The 16,945-nt window shown below is 41.3% G+C and overlaps 1 protein-coding gene across 10 annotated transcripts in view; it reads right to left on the reverse strand.

Moving 5' to 3' along the window:
- The window catches only part of BLTP1 (bridge-like lipid transfer protein family member 1), a 206,547-nt gene that overhangs the window by 2,421 nt on the left and 187,181 nt on the right, over positions 1-16,945 (reverse strand). For all 10 annotated transcript variants that reach the window (XM_074993360.1, XM_074993362.1, XM_074993364.1 and 7 more), the window contains 8 exons: positions 14,302-14,452; positions 12,781-12,938; positions 12,024-12,216; positions 11,264-11,478; positions 9,613-9,864; positions 9,024-9,227; positions 7,389-7,583; positions 2,354-2,488 (listed from right to left, as the gene is read on the reverse strand). In XM_074993360.1, coding sequence (XP_074849461.1) covers positions 2,354-2,488; positions 7,389-7,583; positions 9,024-9,227; positions 9,613-9,864; positions 11,264-11,478; positions 12,024-12,216; positions 12,781-12,938; positions 14,302-14,452 — 1,503 coding nt within the window. The remainder of the gene's footprint in view (positions 1-2,353; positions 2,489-7,388; positions 7,584-9,023; positions 9,228-9,612; positions 9,865-11,263; positions 11,479-12,023; positions 12,217-12,780; positions 12,939-14,301; positions 14,453-16,945) is intronic.

The raw sequence follows: 16,945 nt of genomic DNA on the forward strand, positions 1-16,945 counted from the left end.
TCCCAAATGCTCAAGTTTAATGAACTCTGAATAACTTAATCAATTTAATGTTTATTTAGGGAAATGTATTTAAAAAAAACTATTCACACTAAATGCAAATGTGTACAAAATACTAGGCTTTGTATACACCAGGGACTTCATATTTATGACTTTCATTCCATTTGTAATTCATGTCTCAAACACACTGAAACTTGACTGTGGACCCAGGAGCAAAATAAGAGCATATCAGTGTTCCTTCTAATTCTTCCCACCCTTGAGTGGAACTAATTGTTATGTGTACCAACATGGAAGTGAAGTATGACACATCACCTTCACAGCAGTGCACACAGCAACATTCATGTGGGTGACGGGGTTTTGTGTGTGGAAGGAGGCTCACACAAAACCCCTTCACCCACATGAATGTTGCTGTGTGCACTGCTGTGTGGAAGGAGACTCAGGCATGGGGCAGAGGGTTGGGATGCAGGGGTGTGAGCTTTGCAGTGGGACAGAAACTGGAGTGTAAGGGATTCAGCTGGTTGTGGGCTCTGAGGTGAGGGGTTCAGGGCTGGATCAGAGGGCTGGGATGTGAAAGTTCCAGCTGGAGATGTGTGTTCTAGGGTGGGCCTAGGGATCAGGGGCCCTGGGCTGGGATAGAGGGTCGGAGTGCAAGGGTTGCAGCTGAGGGTAACAGGCAGTAAGGTGGGGCTGGGGCAGAGGATGGGGTAGAGAAGTATGAGGGGGGTTTCTTGTGATGGTCTGTTGTTGCATTCAGGCTTGGGGAGAGGCACCAGGTTCAGGCTGTCCCTCCCCCAGCAGGCTGGAGGCCAGGCTAGATTTGGATTGGGCCAGCCCTCAGCCCTGCCTTGCACAGGTGCCTTGATTGCCTGTGTCACACTAACTACACAGCTGTGCAGCTTATAGGGAACTTTGACACACTCATAAAATTAAGTGTAAAGCCACAATTATTAAATTTTAGCAAATGGAAGGAGTGTTCACTGCCCATGATTTACATTTTCTTATATGAGGCATTAACTTGGTTCCAGTGCAGGGATTACAGGGCTCCTATAACAAAGGTTAGATGTTGCCAGAGTTACTTTTAGTTACAGTAGTGAGCAAAAAACAAAAATTCATGGCACCAATGAACTGTCTGTGGCTTTTACTAAAAGTAACGGCGGGAGGGACAAGTCTGACAAGCATCGATAATGTAAGTTACATCAATTATGGTCAAGTTCTTCTGCATGAAGGTGAAGTTCTAATGTTCACAGTTTATAAACTAGTCATTTTTCAAAGGTTTGTTTTTCCTTTAGATTTTTTTGAGAGAGCAAGGACGCTAGGTTTCATTTTTCTAGCTTCAGTTGTTTTTCTTGGCCTATATATGAAATACACAGAATTACATAACTATTGTTTTATTAGTTTGTATTTCCTAAAGATTAGAGGACTAAGTGTTTTAATAAACTCATATACAGATCTATAGAGTTATATTTAAATGGTTTAATTTATTCTTTTAAATAATTTAAGTATTTTTAAAATACAATACAAAGTACTCTAAGGCCTAAACTTACTATAATTTATTTTTATTTCAATGTTTAATATACATGCTGAATCCAGGAGCCTCTATAAAATTTTTTGAGTTACAGGTTACTTTTCTATATTAAAAAAAAGATTTATTTTCCAATTCTAATGTGCAGTCAAGCTTCATAAATATGGCGCAACAGGTTACGTGCTGAATTTAGGACTTTTTTGTTTAATAAAATATATTTTGTCTGCTCTGTGCATGTAATTAATTTTCTGTACCACCCTATTACAGCTTGACAAATATCATGAACAAAAAGTCCCATAACCTAATAAACAAGCAACTAAGCAATATCATTCATCATTTTCTAACACACTAAAAGTGTACAATTCATATGAATCAAAAAATAAAAAGGTATATAATTGCTTAAATATAAAACTCCCCTAAGAAGCAAAACTTAAAAACTCCCCTAAGAAGCAAAAAGTTGCACCAAATCTAGTATAAATACTCTATTTAATTGTAAAAGTTTTAATGGTTATCTTAACCAATGAGAATGCATCTTTAGAAAAGGAATTGAAAATGGAAAAAATGACTAATATTGATTATTTAAATTGAGACTTTCCATTTGGTTACTAATTTATCTTGATTTAAGTCAGTCCACCTGATCTACAGCTTTACAAAGAAAAGTTAAAATAAACATATGTCAAAATTAAGGCACAGAAATAAAGTAGTCTACTTCAGATCACACATCTGAACAACTGCAAACTAAGGAACAAAACTCTGAGGTTCTTGATGGCCAGTCCAACAAAACATTGAAGAAAGACTTAAATATTTTTGTTAGTTTCTTTTTAAACCACCTACCTTTTTCTTTCTCTTTAAGATAAGCAGACACCAAATCATGCAGAAACATAATTAATTCAGCATCCATCGTCACACAAATGTGGTCTGTGAATTCTGTTACTACACTACATTCCACCTTTGGTTTAATACTGGTGTCTGGACAAAGGAAAAAAGAGTATTCTGTATATAAACCACACTTAACAATCTGTCTTAATTTGATATATGTGCATATAAACATACATGTAGATAGCCAGATTGGAGTATTCATAAATAAATGAAACACTTTAAAACAGTGGTGTCCAATGGGAACCAAAAGAACACCACACTTGTGGTTATTGACTTTCTATATTTGCCACAGCCCCACCCCAGTCAGGCTCCCCCAGCCTTCCCTTCTCACTTACCCCACCCCCGCTAAATAAATACACTCCTTCTCTCCCAGGGCCAGGTACCTCCAGCCCCACTTCTAAACTAATGCCAGCGACTCAGCAGAGCTGCCAGAGCCAGGGCCAGAAGAGCCACTGGGGCTGTCACCAGGGCCATAGCCACCATGCACTTCTCCCACCAGGGGTGGTGCACGTGTGCAGGCAGGTGGCACTTGTGTGCGGCTCTAGGAGCCACATTTAAAGACTCCAAGAGCAACTTGTGGCTCCAGAGATGGAATCGCCACACTGCGGTGTCCCGTTTGCCACAGTGGCAAGTGGCGAACGTATTGGACACCAAAGCCTTAAAAGAAATCCCAGTATTAAGTTTGCAAAGCTGGACAAATTTAAGATTATTTTATTTTTGTCTGCAGTTTTTCTCCCTAATGCAATTTAAATTTTTTTAAAAGAGAATTCCATCACACAGAACTACACTGACCCTGAGTTTGTGTCAGTGAATCATAACTACAGTCATCTCTACTCACTCCATGAGTAACTGTAATGGACACTATTTGTGGTTGTGATCAAGTACGTCTATTTTGGCAGCAGTGGAAAGCTTAACCAATATAATGAGGGCTGATCTAAAATAGGGCTATTTTGGCCAAAGATTAAAAGATTGGAAACCTAAGGTAGGCTCCTAAATTAATGGCTTAATTTTCAACTGGTCAGTTATTTTAGGTGCCTGCTTTGGATTCTCAATTTCCAAATGGTCCTTGTTTCTAAAATATATCTTGAACAGTTAATCATATTAATCCATTTATTCAAAATTTTCATACATGATCAGCATTTTATTCTTGCAAAGGTTTTCAAAAAGTGTCTTGCCTCTAACTGGGTGTCATGGATGAACCTCCTGAGGTAGTTAAGATCAAAATTCATTTTGGTTTAGCTTAAAAAATGGTGTAGCCTGCGTCCTCCTATCTAAAACTCCAACTATCCTCAGACTAAAATCCCCAAATTTGAGTTTGTTCTCAGGTTGTGTTTTCTTGCATAGAAAGCCATTATTCCTCAGCTTTTCAGTTTTTAGGATACAAAGGTTAACTCTTCTCTCATACCAATTTTTTCCCAGGGCAGAGGAAGTTACTGCGCAAGGTGAATAATAATGATGGTTCTTCTAAATGTGTGTCCCCATTGGTCCTCTACTCTGGGTGTGAGTGTGTCTTGTTGGCGCTCGGAGATTCAGCTATAGCCGTGGTAGCGCCTCTTTGTGCTATCTGGCACACACCCGGCATGGACTCCTCCATTCCTTCTCTACCCAAGCAAATGGAGCAGGACACTCCAAAACAGGGGAAGGAGGGAGGGAAGTGGAGCACCCACAGGAGGACACATCTCGAAGAACCATCATTACTGCACAAGGTGAGTAACTTTCTCTTCTTTGAGTAGTGTCTCCATTAGGTGCTTCATTGTGTGTGACTATAAAGCAGTAGTTGCACTTTGGAGGTGGGTTTGAGGCGCAGTAACAACCACAGTCAACAGAACTGCTTGACCCACTTGAATGGAGGAAGCAATGGAAGACAAGAGAGCTGCACGGAATGCATTGCCAGAAGACCATATTGCTGCCTTAAATATGTCTCTAAGGGGTATGTTCTTGAGATAGGTGGTAGTGGAGGACACAGCCCAGGTAGAATGGATGGTGACAGCACCTGGGAACTCCCTCTGGTGAAGTGCGTAGCAAGTATGATTAAAGTGGAGATCCACCTGGACAGCTGTTGAGACAAAACAGGCAGATCCTTGGACCACTCCACGAAGGAGAGGAAGAGCCCAGGAGACTTGTGGAAAGGCCTCATGCAGTCGGTGGTGTAGGACAATGCCTGCCGAACATTCAGAGTGTGCCACACCACATGCGCAAGATTGGAGTGCGGCTCCAGAAAAAACACAGGTAAGTGGAAAGGTTCGTTGATGTGAAATGGAGAGGGAACCTTAGGAAGAAACTTAGGATTAGGGTAAAGAGTGACCCTGTCTTTTGTAAATATGGTATAAGGAGGTTCAGCCATGAGAGCAGCAAGCTCCCCAACCCTCCTGGCCAATGTGAGAGACCTTCATGGACAGATGGAGCCAAGAACATGTTGCCTGGGGTTCAAAGGGCAGTTTCATGAGGCAGTTGAGTACACATTTAAGGTCCCAACTAGGGACCGGAGAACATATTGACAGTAAGGTGTTTTGCAGACCCATCAGAAAATGTTTGGTGACGGACAAGAAAGGAAATCCCATTGTTCACTTGGTAGAATGCCATGGTATGCATCTGAACAGTACTGAAGGCTAGGCTAGACTCACACAGGTATAGCAGGTAGTCAAGGAGGACAGTAAGGGGCGGTGTGAGGAGGCACAGGATGGTTAATGCCCAACCATTAAGAGAACAGCCTCCACTTGTAGAGGTAGGATTTGTGTGTGGACTCTTGTCTGCTGTTAACGAGAACCCTCTGCACCCCCTCAAAAGCATGTGATTTCAGCATTCTAGAACCATGAATGAGCCCCACGTGGAGGTGTGACTGGAACAGATCAGCATGCAGGGTGTGGCCAAAGTCCTGAGAGAGAAGGTTGCAGCAAGGGGGAAAAGGATATGGAGTCACTACTGAAATCCAGCAGAGGTAAGGATACTACATTTGTCTTGGCCACACCAGGGCTATCATCATGAGGCAAGCCCGATCCAGTCTGACCTTGACCAGAAGCCTGTGAATCAAGGGAAGGGGAAGAAATGTGTAAAGAAGGGGCTCATCTCACTTGATGGAGAAGGCGTCCTCGAGAGAGTGTCTCCCCAGACCTGCTCTTGAGCACTACCGGTGACATTTTCTGTTGAGACACGTCACAAACAGGTCTATGTACAGCTGGTCCCAAAGTTGGAACACATGATTGAGGGCCACCGTGTCTGTCTCCCACTTGTGATGATTGCTCAGCAAGTGACAGAGGGCATCCGTGGTCATGTTCAGCAACCGGGAGATATGCGGCCACTGGAGTGATGTGATGCCAAAGCCACCAAGTCCACAGTTTTATGGCCTCTGCACTTAGGAACCAAACCCCACTCTGACGCTTGACAATACATGCAGGTAGGTAGTGTTGTCCTTGAGGATGTTGAATGACCTGCATGTGAGGTGCTGTTGGAAATGCTGGCAAGTGTAGCAGACCGCCCTGGTGAAGATGAGGAATGGTGCAACGGGGATCTATCCTCACCCTCTGACAGGAATCCTCAGCCCTAGAATGTTGAGATGGCACATATGTCACCAACATGATGGGTTATGGTGACATGGGGCGATACCTGGAGACCGTGGAAGGTGCCGGTGGGGCATGGGACTAGGGGAACAATGACTGCCGAGGTGACCACTGTGCTGCCAACTCATGAGGATATGGGTAGTGGTGCATGAAACACGGTGGGGGTGGCTCTGGGTAGGCCCTGGTGGGCAGCACATCTTCCCAGTTGGAATGTGTGGAGCTGGAATACTGTGATGAAAAGACACCACTGCAGTTGGAACTGCAACTTCCTGGGTTGAGTGATTTAGCCCCAGAGCCCTGCGAAAACCTTGAGTGTTGAGACAAACATGGGGATGCAGGTGGCACCAGGGGCACTCAGTGCAGCGAGCTGGGCGGTTTTGGTGACGTGCACTCTCTCGGCAGTGAATCTTCACAGCGCCATTTCAATGCTATGCTGTGCTCTGGGGCTGGGAGGTTTGGCAAAGCAGTGTCCCGGGGCTGTACAAGAATGGGGTGGTGCCTCAGCCCTGGACTTGTGTGGTGCCAAGTCCAGTGCCTCATGTGCTCCAGGTCCAGCATCTAGGGGTGGGGTCTTGATTTTGGAGGATCTCTTATGCCCAGGTGTAGAAACAGCCAAAGCCAGAAGTCAAAGACGCTAAGTGTTGGCGGCTTGGTTTTGAATGCACTCCCTTTAGCAGTGCTGGCTTAGACAATGCCGAGCATACTGTGGCAATCTTTCCAACTTGCATGGCCCACAAAGACAGTGCCAAAGGCCAGGAATGTGCTAGAGAAGGATCCGCCATTGCAGGTGAGTCCATGTCCTTGGTCGCTCATGCCAATCTCTTAGAGGAAGGCTGCTTCAGGGCTGGTGGTTGGAGGGACTTTTCGTAAAGATAAGTCTTGAGCCAATTGGCTTGATCCCTTCTGGCCCCCACCATGAGGCTGGAGCAATGAGTGCAGGACAGGGTTTGGTGTCCCTCAGCCAAGTACTTGATGCAGGAAGTACTACACGTTGCACATCGCTTAAAGCCTGGGGAGCCCAGCATGGTGATGATGCAGCAACTATTCCAAATGCTAGTAAATATCTGAAGAATTTTTTTTTAAATGTTAAACAGGATAAACAATGTCAAGAAAGGGTATGAAACACTAAACTAACTAATTAACTCGCTCTTTGTCTTTCAGAGAGAAAAAGCAAAGCTCTGTCTGCAGCTGAGGATGGTAGAGAAGGAACTGAGGGGCCTAAGTGCATGCCAGATAGCTTCAGGAGGCGCTACTGTACATGTGCGGCACAGCATGAGGATGCACTGACACCTAGAGTGGAGCACTCAAGGGGTCACTACTTGAAGAAGAATCACCATTTACTTCAGTGAAGTAAATCTAATACTACTACACGATCAGAATTAATAGTGCTGAACCTCCAAAGAAAAAAGGAAAGAAGAAGTTGTCTACTGTACCTTGTAATGAAGGTTCCTGTGGTTCTTGAACATGAATGGATTTAAAGTCCAGTTGCATCCTTGGTAATGCAAAGATGGTTTCTGTCTCATGGTTGTAACTGGATCCTCCTCTGAATCCACTTAGCAAGCTTGAACTTTTCACCGTTGTGCTGCTCTCTGTGTTATTAGCATCAACATTTCGAAGCAGGTTTAATTCTATATGGGTAACAGCAAATGCTGCAATTAATCATCTTTACTGAAAAGTCTTATCATTTAAGGAGAGAGCTTTGCAAATGTTTTGCACTGCAACACAATCTTTGTTGTAATGCCCTTTTTGCAGATGCCTGGAGCTTAGCAGAACATTCACCTTTATTTTGGAAATTGAATGAGAACATACTAAGGCTGCATCTACACTATGAGATAAATTCGAATTTAAGGCAGTTAGCTCAATATTATCACGACTGTCTTCACTGTAAATACCATTAGCTCAATTTAGGGAGCACTAATATTGAGGTTACAATATCGCCATTACCTGACGGGTATAGCGTCAAGCTCAAATTCAGAAGTTTAATTAAAGGCCAGTGTGGAAATGCCATGTCTTAAAATCAAATTTATTAGCACCCAGAAGTGTCCCATATGTAACCCTCAGTGCTCTGCTCTGGCCGCTGCTCTCCAGTTAATTAGGTAATAGTAAGACTGTGAATTTTAAAGCAGGAGCAGCAAGCCTGTGACTGTGGGTTCATGTTTGTGTAAGAGCCCGAGAAATGCGTCTCTTTGCTATTAGCACTGTGAGCCCATCTTCCTATTACAAATATCCCCTGCATGGTTCTGTCTCTATACTTGTTACTTTTTTCTGCACTGCCTGGCACCAGCTGCTGCCCTGATGCACCATGTGGCAACAAGGCTGTTGTAGGGGCGGTGCTTGCATAAGATACTGAGAAACATCTTCTCAGCCGCTTGTATTTGTGTGTGAACCCCCTTCCCTCCCCAACAGGCACCATGCAGCCTGGGTCTTTCCTGTGCTCAGCCACGTCACGTGGGTAGCCCCAACCCAATAAAAGTACGTGCCTGCCATTTGGTGCTGACTATGCTGCCAGGCAGCACCATGTCATAGATTGCACACGTTTAGGGCTCCTGGGGCAAGAAAGATATTTGGGGGCTTGCAGCTGCCGGGGGGAAGTCTCGTCCAGCAGCTAAGATACTCGGAGGCTTGCAGATACTTGGGAAAGACTATTTCAACTGGCCCCCTGCTGAGTTCAGGTGACCTGCCCTGAGTATGTTAGCCGCCAGGGGAGGCTTCCCCCCAGCAGTTGCAAACCCCTGCATATCTTAGCCTAAAGGCCACCCTGCGTTCTCACTGGTTGCCTGGGTAAGGGTCAAAAAGAGAACCTCTTAAAAAGTGAAAGCCCTCCTCTGCTTAAGGTGTGGGAAAACAGAAATTCAAAACCCACTTTTATTCTATCGTTACTTATGTGAAATTGTGGGGGACATGACCCAGCAATGGGGTTTTAAATACATGAGGTATGGATTATAGGAGTTCAGTTTTTTACTAGAAACACAAAATATTTATTCTTCTGACCTAAACTTTTCTTGTTTTGTTTTTAACTTCAACAGCTCTAAGTCAACAAGCCAGACATTAATGAATATGAATCTAACCTTCATTCCTTGTGGCAGTAACATAATTGAACCATTCTTTCACACTTGCAACCCCATGTGGTGGGTTTTCATGGCGGCGCCTTGTTATCTTGGTAATTGTTGCCATAGGACTTTCTAGGGCCCCACAGGGTTTGGTGACCATTGTATTATGACCCAAATGAAAGTCCAGTGTTTGTACCACATATGTAGAATGCTCACTAGAACCTGTGTCAATATAAGAAAAGACAATACACATTCTGAAAAAGAGTTAATAGTATTATAGGGCTCTAGTAAACTGATAGAGTAAACCTAGTGTAAGTGATAAAATTAAACCTTCTTTATTTATAGATAGAAAAATATCAGAAGAAGGTCATCTTCTTACTTTGGCAATATAAGCCTTCAGATAAAGGTTTTTCTTTTACGTAACAGAGAAAGCAAATCACAATATCATATTCTTTCTGGTAGACCATCATTATTTTAAGCAGTAGAAGCTTTTTTTGGGGAAAAGAGCAACATCGATTAAAACTATAGAAAGGCTGCTTTGCTTCGTTAGTTAACGTCATTTATGGTCCAAAAGTATTGTAAAGTGAAGAATAAATTAAAGTGTTACCATCTTCCCAAATTTTTTGTGCTTCTGTCCAAAATGCAATGTTGGGTTCTTCAAGATGAAACAGTGCCCAAGATTTAGAACGGAAATTAGGTCCATGGAAGCATGCCAATGTCATGTGATTTCCATGCAAGCTCATGGATCCTCCAAACTGCATTCCATCTTCTGGTAAAGGAACCTGAAATAAGGATATATGTCCTCCAGATACTACCTTCAAAACCCCTGGCCAGTGACGATGATGGGCTGCATCCAGCACTAGAGGAAAAATCACAAATACAGAAAGGTCTTCAAGCATGAATGTGAATTTTACAGAAGTGAAAGATACAATTGTAAAATTCTTTCTGGAATTCCATGTCTACTGAAAATCTGAGTGTGGCTTTACTAGCTTTACATAGTCTATGTCACGGAAATTGTTTCAGCCTTGTCATTTGCAAACACAGAGAAGATGGAAAAGTATAAAAAGAACCATATTTGAATATTAATTAAATCACATATTTATTTTGTTCAAATTAGGAGATGCCCAAGTGCCTGGCTCCAGCAGTAATTACTGCTAGTTATCATGGAGACACGGATCATTAAAATTGACCAAAGAGCACACAGCATGCAAAAGATAACATTCGCTGGTCTTTTAGTTGCTTTTCACCTACTACTGTGGGACTCTAATCCTTGATTGAGGTCATGTGGCACAACTATACTACAAAAAAGAATAATCACAAAAGATTAAATATAGCAATTTGTACTGATAGTCCAGAGGCAACCCACAAGTCCAAACTGTCAAAGTGGATTCAACAATTAGAGAAATTGTGAATAAGATAGTATAAAAAAGTCAGCAAAAGTAAGAAAGAATATGAAGTTTTACAATTGGTTAGAACTGTTGGCTAAACAGTTGTATAAAACTTTATTTCGACATACAGAATTGGTGTTAGTATCAGAGAAGGATTGCCGCTCACTCTCAGATAAAAAGAGGGATACTAAAATGACTTGCAATGTTTCCTATTCTATCTACCTTGTGTATCACAAATATGTTGAAGGAGATACACACCAGCTATTTTTACATTCTAAATATTTTAAAATTATAACTTCCATATAGGTCAGAAGAAATGGAACCCTGACACTTCAGAATGTTTAGCTGAGAGCTAGTCAACAACAGAACATCGTCCATGAAAAGTCTTGGAAAAAATAACTTCCATTTTGCTTGATAGTCTTCTTTTTCATATTTTTATGAAAGTTTTTAAATGGATGTTGATCTAATTTTTTTTAAAGACTTAATTTTTTGGGGTCCCCTCATACTTTTTTCACTTCTTTCCCCACTGGAAAAAGGAAGGGGTAAATACAAAAGTTTTTGTTTCAGTGGAAAATTAATTTTTCATTTAATATCTGACAAAATTATTAGCCCATTCTACTTTTATATTTACCAAAAGTGTGCATAATCTAAAGAAGAGTCCTGAATTTATATTTTTATAGGCTCTTTCTATCACAAAGATCCCAAAGCTTTAGTGTGATATCTTGGTACATTAAGATATATTAATGCTTTAAAATTCCATGCAACTTGCGCTCATGCCTTAGTACTTGCAATACTGGACAACTAAGTCTGTAAAAATCTCATCTATAAATGGTACTATATAACTAAGTTCTGTATTTGTATAATACGTACATTGCTCATGTGAGGCTCTCTCTATATTGGTCACTGTCTTAGGAGGAAGATAAGGAACAGGTCCCCAAGTAGACAAAGCCCGTTTGCTGGTATCAAACTGCTGAGTAAAGAACTCCTGAAGCTTCATTCCTATTTTTATCAGGTCTGGGGTGGTTGATCTTGAAATCATCACTTGAAAGATATCCCACTTCAAGTCTCCATGGACATATATTTCACTAGAATATAAAAAGATTAAGAATATACACTATACATTTCAATTTATGTTTGATTGGTATTGCTTTTCTAACATGCATTATTTTAGTTTTACTTTATATTTATCACCAAATGGCCGTGTCTACACTAGCCAAAAAACTTCAAAATGGCCATGCAAATGGCCATTTCGAAGTTTACTAATGAAGCGCTGAAATACATATTCAGCGCCTCATTATCATGTGGGCAGCCGCAGCACTTCGAAATTGACGTGGCTCGTCCAGATGGGGCTCCTTTTCGAAAGGACCCCAGCTACTTCTAAGTCCCCTTATTCTTATGAGCAGATGGGAATAAGGGGACTTCGAATTTGCCAGGGTACTTTCGAAAAGGAGACCCATCTGGACGAGCTGCGCGGCAGCATGGCCATTTCAAAGTTTTTGGCTAGTATAGACATAGCCAATATGAAATAGCAGTCATTTATGAAAAGTCCAAGTACATCCTTTTTCCGTTGGATAAGGAAACTGGACAAAACAAGATGTTGGGAGCATTAAGTATAAGCAAGAAGCATTACCTTTTATCAGTAATACTTGATTCAAAGGTATTATACAGATTAACCTTCCATTCATCCTGCAGTTTAAGATCTGCATTACTGAAGATTCCCATAAGGATACTGGATCCCATGTAGTCAACACGTGCTTCTGTAGAACCCATAGTAATCTGAATTTTATGATTGGGTTGCTGGTTTGGATGTTCGGAAATATGAGCTGAAACAGAATAATTCAATTGTGGATATACAAGATACTAGCCATTCTGGTGGCAGAAAGAGTCTGAACTGTCCTAACCATTAGCAAGTACCCACATTGGTATAGGACTGCTTTTAACATCATTTTTCCTGCAGTTCCCAGCATAGGAGGTGTTTGAGGAGCTATAAGGCACATTAAAGTGCTGTGTACTCTTCCTGTTCTCAATTCACAGACCATTTGGGGGTTGTGGGGACAGTCAGCCAGTGCAGGTTAAGAGCAGCTCTAACCATTAGGAAGAGGACCATCCCAGATTCTGGGAATTATAAATGAGTCCTGTACAGTCCCCCAAACGTTGTCCAGTGGACAGTGAATGCAGCAGGTGAGATATGAGGCCAAAGTAGGTTTATATAATTAAGTAAGTTCACACAGAAGAAGTCTGTATTACATATGGTCTTTTGGCTTTTTATATTATACAAAAAGTTTGACACTTCAGAATGCTATACTTTGTAGAATACTACTACACTAGTGTAGCTCATAATGGACTTTGTATAGCAAACTGTAAAACATGTAGTCTTTCCAACTTACCAACCATCTCCAAGGTATTAACATCTATGGTACCTCCAACCACACCTCCTCTGGAATCCAACTGTGATCTTCCCAGACCAACAGACATGCTAATTTCACGATCTCTGTTACTACCCACAGATAAACGTCCTTGGCTTTTCAAACCACTGGTAGTCCACCTTAAACAGAGATGAAAAGCAGCAGTGTGTGAGTACTTTCATACTTCAAATGGCAAATTACCGTTGTAACCAGGAAATGTTGAGATATGCACTGTTTTACTGCACAGCTGTTTCTGAGTCAGTGTTTGGGGAAAGAAAAATACATTTCTATGAATAAGAAAAGCCAAATGACAAAATATTGCAGTTTCAGAAAGAACAGACACATAAGGAGCGAGGACAAGTTACTGGATGTAATTCTTCAGCAGTGAGTAGGCACAAACCATATACTGATGAGACACTTCAGAGTTCAAACTTTCAGACTTGGTATATTTCAACCTGGAACATGGAACGGGCAGAATTGCTAACAGCATGGAACTATTAATCTCTGTAGTAACCTACCTTTGGACAATGGAGCTCTTTACACACAACATTTGAAATTTTTTGCTCCAAATGAAATGTTGTTCCCCCTCCCTCCTTCCCTCCATGAAGCAGGAATAATACGATACAGGGGGACTGGGCCCAAACATGGCAGAGGGAAAATCCACCTTTCCGCAGTTTTGTGCGTCTTATAAATGATATTCTGATTTTCCCACATTGTCCTACATTGATGACTTAGAAGCTGAATCATTGTAAAAATATCTGTAGTGTTCCTGTGGCCAGTGTTCCTGCCTAGGATAGAGCAGACTATATGTTCCAGAATGCACTGAGGCTATCGCCAATACTAACTTAGATTCCCAAAAATTCAGAATGTAGAATCAGTGGCTATTAACCATTACAGTAAGTTTCATTTCAAACAGACCATATGTGGTAAGATTATACAACATTACATTTGTTCACTTGGGGCTTTTAAAACAGAAAAGCCAGGATTTAAAGCTATGAAAATATAAATTACCTAAAACAATGGTTCTGGACCTTTTCAGACTACTATACTCCTTTCAGGAGTCTGATTTGTCTTGTGTATCCTCAAGTTTCATCTCACTTAAAAATTAATGGTTTACAAAATCGGACATCAAAATACGTGTGTCACAGCAGAGTATTACTGAAAAATTGCATTGCTTTCCTATATTTAACATTTTAATTCTAAAATAAATCAACTGGAATATAAATATTGTACTTAACATTTCAGTATGAAGAAGTCATTGTATGGAATTTTAGTTTGAACTGAGTGATAGTGGGTTTTTTTATACTGTCTGTTGTAAAACCAAGCAAATATGAGTTGGTATACCCAGGCAAGATCTCAGCGTATGCCAGTTGAGAACCACAGGTCTAGAAGACTGCAAGTTTTCAGGGTTCTTGAGGAACTACTGTGAAACAGTCTTTTCCCCCAAGCAAATTAAAATATCAAACATCAACAATTCACTAAATCACCAATTTTTCTACTTACGTAGTATTGCCCATTACATTGCTCATATTCATTTGGACATTTAATTGTTTCAAATTCATAGCAAAAACAACCAGCGTTTCCCATGGTGTCCCCTGCTGACTTCCAGCTTTATTTGATTTATTAAATGGTGTTGATGTTTTTGAGAGTGTATCTAAAAACAGAGGAAAGGAAAAAATGAAAAAGGCATTCCCTGAAGACTTGTAGGTTTTGAACATTAGAAGATGTCAACAGAAGACAAGACTGTCACTAGACTTAAAAGCACCACAGAAAGAAAAATTACTCACCGTAATGTAACAACCAAAATAAAATCTGAACTAACTAAATGAATGATTTAGCAGTAAGTGAGAAGACAGGAAGCTGAGAACAGCGGACACCATAAATACTCTGTCTCAATCCACAAATGGGTGAGAAGGAACTCAGTGGCAGTGGGTCCATGCCTTCCTACAGTCCCTCTCTTGGGAGCACAAGGTGCTACCTGAAACAAGAACAGACCTGCACTTTCTTTTAAACACACACACACGCACACAAGTCAACGACACTTGAGGACACATGCATCTATGGTGGAGTACTCCTGAGGCATACACTTTGAGAATGCCAACTTTATGATTCACTTTGTTGCTTTAATTAGCATGAGAATGAAATCACTTCTATATTTTCAGAAATGCTGTCAAGAAAAAAAGATTTTACATTTCAAGTCATCCATAAATTATAATAAATATTTAAAAGACTTACAAATTTTACACATTAAGTACTGCATCTTTGTATTTCAGAAATGGCAGCATACATGTGGAGACAGCAGATCAGACAAACTTTTCTGCCAAAAAGACCCTGTCATCTATGATCCTTTTCCCTTGTGTTGTATTGGGAAGCCCTGGATACTTGAATCTTTCCTAAATACCTATTACAGTAAGTCAGTATGACCCTGAATGTGAAGAAAAGCATTCCAACCCTTTTGGAGCAATCTGGTACATTTATTCACTCTCTTGGAAGTGGAAAGTATTGACACTGGGGTGTGCCACAAGTCTTTTTCAGAAATTAATAATCCCTCAATACACAACAGTGAATCTCCTAGGCACGGAAGGTGGCAGAGGCCAGTTCCCTCAAAGAACCATGCCTTCTTCTCAAAAAGCGCTCTCTAGAGTGCCTTCTAACTCCAAGGCTGTGTCTACATTAGCCCAAAACTTCGAAATGGCCATGCAAATGCCCATTTCGAAGATCACTAATGAAGCACTGAAATACACATTCAGCGCCTCATTGGCATGCAAGCGGCTGCAGCAAATTGCCACGGCTCGTCCAGACGGGGGTCCTTTTTGAAAGGACCCCGGGAACTTCAAAATCCCCTTATCCTTATCAGCAGATAGGAATAAAGGGATTTCAAAGTTCCCAGGGTCCTTTTGAAAAGGATCCCTGTCTGGACAAGCCGCAAGAATCTTGAAGTGCCGTGGCTGCCTGCATGCTAATGAGGCACTGAATATGTATTTCGAAGATTTGCGCTAGTGTAGACAGAGTCCAAGTGTGTTGTCAACAGAAGGACATGGACATCTTGTGTGCAGGAACAGCCCCAAAAGATGCTCCTAGCGAAAAGGATCTGATCTTGCGCACATGGGTACACATACACCAAGAGAAGAATCCATACAGATAGGTACATTAAGAACTGTGACATAATCTAGTCATGTCTAGTCTAGTCATAAAATAAGCCTTGTGAGGTGGTATTGGAAAACTTGTAATTTGCTGCTTATTAGTTGTAAGATTATACTCTTTGGTGCTTTTAACGCATGTTGCAAATATTTGTGTCTCAAACAAAGGAATGTGTGCTCTGCTAAATTTGCATTTAAGCAGTAAACAGTCATTAAGCAGGAAAGAAAACAAAAGAAGCTCCAAAAGGTGAAGAGAAAGCAGCAAGGAACATTCTTCCCTATACACTCTATCTCCTAAATTTTCTCAGCTAGAAATATTTACTAAGCAGGGACTACCACAATGTCCCTCCTTTTCAAACACCCAAAGAGACCGCTCCTATCACTAACTCTCTGTTCATTGATTCTCTACACCAGAAGAGAAAAAAGATGCAGCCAAGGAACTGTAGAATGGGTCATAAGAAATTTGATCAGTAAGACTGCTGAGAGCATGTGGTAAGAAAACTTTGCTTTGAATATAACAATTTTAAGTTAGGTACCAACCTGTTTTTTCATTTTTACTTTTCTTGTAACCATTTCTGAATTATGTCTCCTTACTTGTATGCACTTAAAATTGCTCTGGACTTGTCTACACTTGCCCCCAACTTCGAAGAGGGCATGTTAAATCAGAGCAAGGGGAGATTACTAATGAAGTACTGTGGTGAATACGCAGCACTTCATGAGGTTAATTCTCCCTTACGGCAGCTTGAAAGGGTCAAACTTTGAAGTGCCAGCATGTCTGTAGCTGCGGGCACTTCAAAGTGCTCACACTACTTTGAAGCACCTTCACTCCCCAAAATTTTGAGGAGTAAAGGCACTTTGAAGTGCCCACAGCTACACGCACACCGGCACTTCAAAGTTTGACACTTCAAAGTTGCCACAGGGGAGAATTAGCTAATGAAGTGCTGCGTATTCACCGCAGCACTTCATTAGTAATCTCCTTTCACCCCGATCAACATGCCCCCTTCAAA

The sequence above is a fragment of the Carettochelys insculpta genome, chromosome 4, assembly GCF_033958435.1.
Source record: "Carettochelys insculpta isolate YL-2023 chromosome 4, ASM3395843v1, whole genome shotgun sequence".
NCBI classification, from domain to species: Eukaryota; Metazoa; Chordata; order Testudines; family Carettochelyidae; genus Carettochelys; species Carettochelys insculpta.